The 7,992-nt window shown below is 28.5% G+C and overlaps 1 protein-coding gene across 3 annotated transcripts in view; it reads left to right on the forward strand.

Annotated features, from left to right (window-relative positions):
• The window catches only part of LOC117174652 (bumetanide-sensitive sodium-(potassium)-chloride cotransporter), a 107,877-nt gene that overhangs the window by 84,616 nt on the left and 15,269 nt on the right, over window positions 1-7,992 (forward strand). For all 3 annotated transcript variants that reach the window (XM_033363935.1, XM_033363933.1, XM_033363934.1), the window contains exons 8-10: window positions 1,510-1,741; window positions 4,627-4,748; window positions 4,964-5,163. In XM_033363935.1, the coding sequence (XP_033219826.1) occupies window positions 1,510-1,741; window positions 4,627-4,748; window positions 4,964-5,163 (554 nt within the window). The remainder of the gene's footprint in view (window positions 1-1,509; window positions 1,742-4,626; window positions 4,749-4,963; window positions 5,164-7,992) is intronic.

Genomic DNA, 7,992 nt, shown 5'->3' on the forward strand with positions numbered 1-7,992 from the left:
AAAGAATCTATTCCTTAATTATTACCATATTTAAGACCAAAACATCGAATTTTTCCGATGACAATTGAATGTACAACAAAAAAGATGACTTTGCGACCAAAAAGAAATCACCTTTTATCAAAATAATCTCATTTTTTAAAATAATGAAATTTTTAATCAAAACAGATAAATTCTGAATCAAAGATTAAGTAGTATAGTGAATTATTAACAAAAATAAAACAACAGTACAATAACACTCTTTGATAAAGTTCCAAATCAAAAAGACCATTTTTTTAGAAGAGAGTTAAATTTTCAATCTAAAAAGTTGCATTTTCCAAAAAATAGTTGAATTTTTAACCAAATAAATTAATGCTTAACCTAGAAAAATGAATTTGCAACCAAATGCTCGAATGTTCGAATGAAAAGGAATAAACTTCAACAATAAACCAAATAGTGGAATTTTCAAACTAAAAAGGTTGAATTTTCAACAAAAAAGTCTTTAACAAAATAGATAAATTTTCAAATAAATAGTAGGGTTTTTAATCAAAAAGAGATGAATTCTGAACTAAAAATATATATTAAACTTTTCAATCAAAAAGAATTAGCTTTCATAGAAAAATAGTTGAATTTTTTCATTAGTTATTAATTCAATTCGCATGTAAGAGAAAAAGGGAAGAAGGGTGAGTTGTTTTAAAACCGGTGGATTAACAGGAATTCTGTAAGAAATGAGATAATAGGTAAAAGGGGAAATAATGTATAGTCTGTAAAAATGACACGAAACTGCGAACTTATTTGGAAGTATTTGAGTAAAACTAAAGTCGAATTTTTGTTAATATGAATCTGGATAAAACAAGTGTTCATATTTAAAAATTATGAAATTAAAATTTTTAAATACCTAATGAAATAAAATATTTGTATTTCTCTATTCCGTAAATTACACAGGCCAACATGGTTTTGTTGTTGGAAAGTGGAGGGATATTTGAGGTTATTTACCCAAAAAATGACGTTTTTGGCTACATTTGAGGTTATGTACAGAAGACACACCATTTTTTAGGATTTTTTCTTTAGTTGTACCATACAGCACCTTTCTTTCTCTTTAATTTAAGAGTCGCAGAGTTCAATTACCATTATTCTTTACCAAGTTACGCCAATTTGAAATTTCGAGATATGTCCCATTATGTCTTGAGCATTTGCTTTAAATACTTTAAGGCTGACATTTTCTACTGGGTGTTTCTCTTTAAAATTTATATTTGGGGGTGTTCGGGGTTGTTGAAATCACAAAAAATGTTGTGTCTCAAAAGTAGCCAAAAACGCCTACGATTCTACGTAAAAAAATACTTTGGAAATTACCCTACACTTTCCAACAACTGACACGAACCCATTATTTGCAGGCCTGTGTTATCAACTCAAAATTACACATATTTTGGATAAATAAAAAAGTTGTACGAATTTTTTGAGACATCCACTCTCCCCTATATGTAATAAAATTTTCCAGTCAGAATAGGTGAAAGTGGAAATTGTAATTTTTAGATAATGCAACTCATGTCCGGCTGGGGACCGTTCATTTATGCCGGATGTTTCGCAGCAACCCTCTCTACAGCCTTAACGAATTTATTATCCGTCCCTCGTCTTATACAGGCTCTGGGTAAAGATCGAATTTACCCTGGATTAATCTTCTTTAGCAAGGGTTACGGGAAGTCCGGAGAACCCTACAGAGGATACGTTCTTACATTTATTGTAGCCGTTCTTTTTCTCCTAATAGGTAAAACACAATTCTATATCATTTTTCACAAATTTAAATGATTAGTATAATTAAACCATTATTTAATAACCTATTTTTCCATATTTAACGTTTTCTTAAAATATTCAATGTTTCTAATGTCCTATGCAACGGAAATTCGCAATATTTTTAAACGATTTTTTTTTATACTGAATTCAATTTTTTAGCAGTAAAATAAAGTCACAGAATTATTTTAGAAAGTAATCACTAATTACGGTATAAAAGCTAAGTTTTATTCACTCACGCATTCTAATATATACATTTTTATTTTTGAATCATAATTCTTCCCTAAATGATCGGTTTACGAATTTAATTTCACAAATTACTTGTATTTGTTGTCGGACAACAGTCAAAAAGTTTCATCCCAATATCAAGATTGTTACAGCAGTTGAATTTCAAAATTCGAGGACATTTCCAGGTGAACTTTTGACAAATTTCCAGGACAACTATTTAAAAAATTCTATTCAAAATTTGATTTCAAATCAATTTTGCGGAAAATCGGCGGAAATTATCTACGGGCCTGTTTTTTGAGCTGTTGAAGATAACATGTCAATTTTATAAAACGATAATTTTAGCATCATTATAAAGGTAAGGCTCTACAGCATTTTACTAAATTATTAAAATAATTGTAGAATTTTGTCCCTAATTTTCTGTTCGAGGGTCAAACATGGTGCAAAAAAGTTTTAAAATTCCAAAAATGTGTGAATATTTCGGAGCATTTTTTCAAAATCATTATGTATCATATTTAAATCAATTTGAGTAATAATTATAAAAATATTATTGTTTTGAATTTTTAAATTATGTAGTTAAGACGACCATTATTTGAAATTTTTTGACGTTTTTGCACCAAAATCTACCCTAAGGTAGAATGTAGAGAAAAAATTCTTAAAATTACTCAATAATTTTCCAAAATACTATAAAGACATGAATCTCAAATTAGCCCAGCCCTGGCGGACCGAAGGAACCGAAAGACGGCTCTGCAAAGTACCCGTAAAGACCCCATTGGATCCCCATTCGGTTCCTTTTTATAAAACTAAAAAAAAAACAGCAAAATCAACTTTTAAATTGTTGAAATTTGGATTCTACGTTAAAATTTTCATTAAAAACTTCCGGAGTAATCGCAATACTTTGTCTTGCAGCGTTAAAAACTTTAAAAAATAAAATACCTGTCATTTACATGGGCCAAAGTGCCTTCAAGTGCATCTTCTTTTAGTAGCAGTTAATAAGCGTTCCGTCGGTAACTTTACGAACTTGTCTGGATGCTAGCGCCACGCAGTTGAAACCTCAGACAACAACGCTGCGATGCAAGTTAGAGAGAAGTTTATTTTCAAACTTCGCGCGCAACATACTACTTGAGCTATTATGGATGCGCTTAAAGTCACCTTCAGCAGAAGTTAATTACATTTTTTTACATTTTTAACGCTGCAAAAAAATAGTGCGATTACTCTATGAGTTTCTAATAAAAAATTTAACGTAGAATCCGAATTTCAACAGTTTAAAAGTTGACCTTGCTGTTTTTTTTTGAGTTTTTTAAAAAGGAACCGAATGGGGACCCAATGGGGTCTTTACGGGTAATTTGTAGAGGCTCCATTGGGTTCCCTCGGTCCGCCAGGGTAGTGACTATATCAAACTTTGATTATTTCCAAAGTTAGTCGAATTTTTCGAAAACATTGCAATCAGAACTTGTAAAATAATCAGAAAAATACTACAATAATTATTAAACCTTCAAAAATTAATCGAAATAAAAATACCTGTCGCAAGAATACCATTTTAAAAAATGTCATAAATTTACCAAATTTGTTCAAATTAAAAGAATTCTAATTTTCCTTGAAACGATCCGCTCTCGGATTTATTTCATAAATTTCTTGTATTTCATGTCAAATTAAAAAAATTAATATTTAAAATTTTTTAACTTCCCCGTAATCACTAGAAATTCGTATTTTATTTACATTGAGGGTTATTTATATTGGGATGAAATTTTTTGCTGTTGCCTGGCTTCTAATTCAAGTAATTTGTAAAATAAAGTACGAGAACTGAGTGTTCAGAGATTAATAATAATTTTTTTGTGTTAAAAAAATTGTTCAATTTACCAAATTTTTTAGAATGCCATTCCTCCAGTTGGGATATGGGCATGAAGTTTATTTGCTGTTGTCCGACATCAGATGCAAGTAATTTGCAAAATAAAATTTGTGAAAAGAGTGTTTAGATACTAATAATAATTTCTTCTAATTAAAGAAAATTATTTTATTTAATGAATTTTTTTAAATGCCGCTCCTTCGGTAGGGATATTAAAATGAAACTTTTTTTTTACTGTTTTCCGACATCAGATACAAATAATTTGTTAAATTAAATCCGAGACCCGAGTATTTAGAGTTGAATAATAGTAATGTTTTTAATTTTTTTAAACTATTTTATTTAATACATTTTTAAAAATGGCAGTCCTCTGGTGATGATATTGGGATGAAACTATTTTTTCCATTGCGCGACATAAAATACAAGTAATTTGTGAAATAAAATCGAAGAACCGAGCGTTGACACGAAAATTATAATTGAAAGAAAATGCATACATTAGAGTGCCTGGATGAATAAATCATAATCATAATGGCCTGTTTGGCGTGTAAACTGATGTATTGCATTATTTTATTTCTATACAAAACTTAATTGATACAAAAATTAATATTTTTCTTTACAAATATTGCGAGCTTCGCTTACGTGATTGTATTTAAATTCTCTATCAATATTTAGAGATATCAAATGGAAAATCGCAGCAGATGAATACATTGAATCTAATTAAAAATAATTGCATTGGTTGCTAATAACTTACTGATATAATAAATTAATTCCCATATAAAAATGTTTAATTTCAGCCGACTTGAACTTGGTGGCTCCACTTATTTCAAATTTCTACCTCGCGTCTTACGCCCTCATCAACTTCTGTACATTCCATGCAGCCCTCGTTCGTCCACTGGGCTGGCGCCCTACATTTAGGGTAGGTATTGAGAAATACCAAGAATTCTATACAAGTTCTAATTAATCTAGGATCATGATTTTATTATACAAAAGCTTATTAAAATAATATACAACAATTTACTATCTAATTGTCTATATTTTATGATCCCTGAGCTCGTAAATTATTCTAATTAAATTTAAAATTAGCCAATTAGGAGATTTTATGTGTGAAAGATTAAATTTCTTTTTTTTTAGTATTACAACACTTGGCTCTCATTACTGGGATTCATCCTGTGTGTAGCAATTATGTTTCTCATTGACTGGGCAACATCCCTGGTTACATTTGTGATTATTTTCGCGCTTTATCTTATCGTCGTTTACCGAAAGCCTGATGTCAATTGGGGTAGCAGTACACAAGCACAAACTTACAAAACTGCACTCTCAACTGTATACAAGTAAGTTAAAATTTTAATTTATTCTTTTAGAAAAATATTTTAAAAATTTCAAGCAGTTGTCAACAAAATTCTAGGAGAAAGTTAAATTTCTTTCGTGAAACAATTAAAAATTGTAAAATAGGTAAAACATTTAAAGCATTCGTTATCACTATATATGATATTAAATTCAAAATTCCAAAAAGTTTTTTTGAAATATTCGCTTTAGAAATTTTTCTAATTGAAGCTGAATAAATTTCCCAGTGATCCACCGAAGCAGATTTTTTATAATTTTTTTTTCTCGCAAAATTCTATGTAACAACAAACGCACAGTGGTTTGGAATGGTTTTTTGTGGATTAATCAGTTTACAGATCACAATTTTTATTCGATTTATACCTTTTATTTAAATTGTAGCAGAATAAATTCTCCAATGATCCCTCGAGACTGATTTTTTATGTTATGTTTTTGTGAAGATCTATATAAAGAAGAACCGTAAAAAAATGTTGTTTGAAAAAAAAAACATTCCTGGCATCTAGAGTTTTTCCCAGGTATATTTTTTCAGAGTGTAAATCCATTCAATTATAAGTCTCATACATTATAAATTATAATAATAATTATTATTATAAATTATAATTATAAATAACTCTTATAAATCCTTATATTAATGATTATAAATTAAATTTATAAGTCCGTATAAATATCTAAATGTATAAAAATAGCACTCTTTAATGTAAAATATCATAACTGTCTATTTTTTTTATTTTTGAAACTATAACTTTTCTAAAGGACAATTCATTTCTTAATAGTATAAGTTTCTAGGAACTTAATATGATTAATTTATAAAGCTGTGGCCAATCATATTACAGGACATTCTTGAATATCTCTTCATCATTGAAAGATTAAATGCATTTTTAACCAAGCAGATGCATTTTATAACAAAATAGTGGAATTAAAAAAAAAGAATATATAATGAAAAATGTAATAGTTCATACTTCAATAAAAAGATTTTAAAGTTAGATCAGAAGTAGTCAAGTTTAACCTAAAATACGAATTTTCAAGTAACAAAGGTTTTCTAAGGAGATTAATATTCTATCCAAAGATGTGAATTTTGAACAAACTGTAGGAATTTAAAACTAAATAATTGAATTTTTAACTAGAAAAAAGCCATTTTCCACCTTAAATTAGATCATTAAATTTTAAGTTAGAATAAATTAATTTTCAACATTGCACGCACTCGACAAGCACGCTCTCGAAAAATTTGTCTGACATTTCTAGGTTTTTCCAGGTATTATAAAAATTCCTTGGCTGTTCCAGGTTTTTCAGATTTATAAAATTAGTTTAGGACAGTAACATTTCCTAATTTATGTACATATTTTGTTAGTAGATGACACTTTCGTAATAAATTTAATCAATCATAGTGAACAATGTTAACCGTGCTACAATGGCATATTAGAGAAATTGCTTATAATATTTGTTTAAAACAATTAAGTTTATCGTTAACTTGATTATTTACGTTCATAATTGCAAATGCATTGATTTTACCTGGTATTCAATTAACACACATTTTTTTCGGGTTAAAATAGTAATATTTTTTCTGAGAACAACATTTCTTCTGTTTTTTTATACATAGAATTTTGAAAAAATTAAAAATCGGCTTCGAGAAATCACTGAGGAATTTATTCAGCTTTAATATAAAAAAGTTTAAATCGGATAAAAATGTTGACCTATAGAATGATTTGTCAGCAAAAATCAATTCTGAACCATTGTGCGTCTGACCATACAACTCCACTTCTACTTATGAATCAAACTACTATTTTGGCTTGCAAATATGCTAAACCTAACAAACTTCACACAATATTTCACTAGGCAATTACTTTTTTCGCAAATCATTTATACCAATTTTCCGAAAAAAACCTTTCCGTGAGAAAAAATTCACGGATTCAATCAAACTTTTTCATTTTTAAATTAAATGAATTCTCAATTTGGTCCTAAGTTATTCCAAGAAAATGTATTAATGAAACAACTAAATTTCTGAAAAGTAAAAATTCTAAGAAGTATACGTTATTCATCAAGGAATAAATTTAAAATGGTTGAGAAATTTTAATATAGTACATCCAAAAACAAAATTTTTAAATTCTTATCGGGCCTAAAATACGGAACTTTGTAATTACATTATAGTTAAAGGTTTGAAGTGAAATCTAAATATTGTTTTTCCTGAAACAATAAGCAGATTGAAATTAAAATTTCAATTTTAAATCTTCGGTCATACGATCATTTATTAATAAAATTAGTTTATAACAACGTTTCGGCCACATTTCGGCCACAAAATTGAAATTTTAATTTCAATGTTTATTACTCTATTTGATGGACGATCGATGAAAATTCCTCGTTGTTGGTTACACCTTCAACTATACTTTTGAATTTATGGTCGATAACGTACTGGAAAAATATCGGATTTTTTGAATACATCAAAGGTAAATATGGTCCTGCCCCAAGGCGTGATATAGGTGAGTGGATACCAATCCAAAGAAAACTTATTCGACTAAGGGAACAAAGGACCTTCCTTATTAGATGCAGGAGATGTTCCATAATTCCAGCACATATTGAAAACTCCACGAGACATATTCAAATTTTCAATTCTCATTATAATGTACACAGGAAATTAGGTATTGCAATATCTCACTTTCAAAAACAAATTTTAAATTATGAAATTAAAAATTTAGTCTACTTGATTAACCATTTAGGAAACAATTCGCAATATTTAAAACACCGTCTATATAGAAATATAAAAGAACAATCTATAAATACCTTTTTTACTTCACAAGAATTCATTGCCGAAAAAATTAAAATTA

The sequence above is a fragment of the Belonocnema kinseyi genome, chromosome 6, assembly GCF_010883055.1.
Source record: "Belonocnema kinseyi isolate 2016_QV_RU_SX_M_011 chromosome 6, B_treatae_v1, whole genome shotgun sequence".
Classification (NCBI taxonomy): Eukaryota; Metazoa; Arthropoda; class Insecta; order Hymenoptera; family Cynipidae; genus Belonocnema; species Belonocnema kinseyi.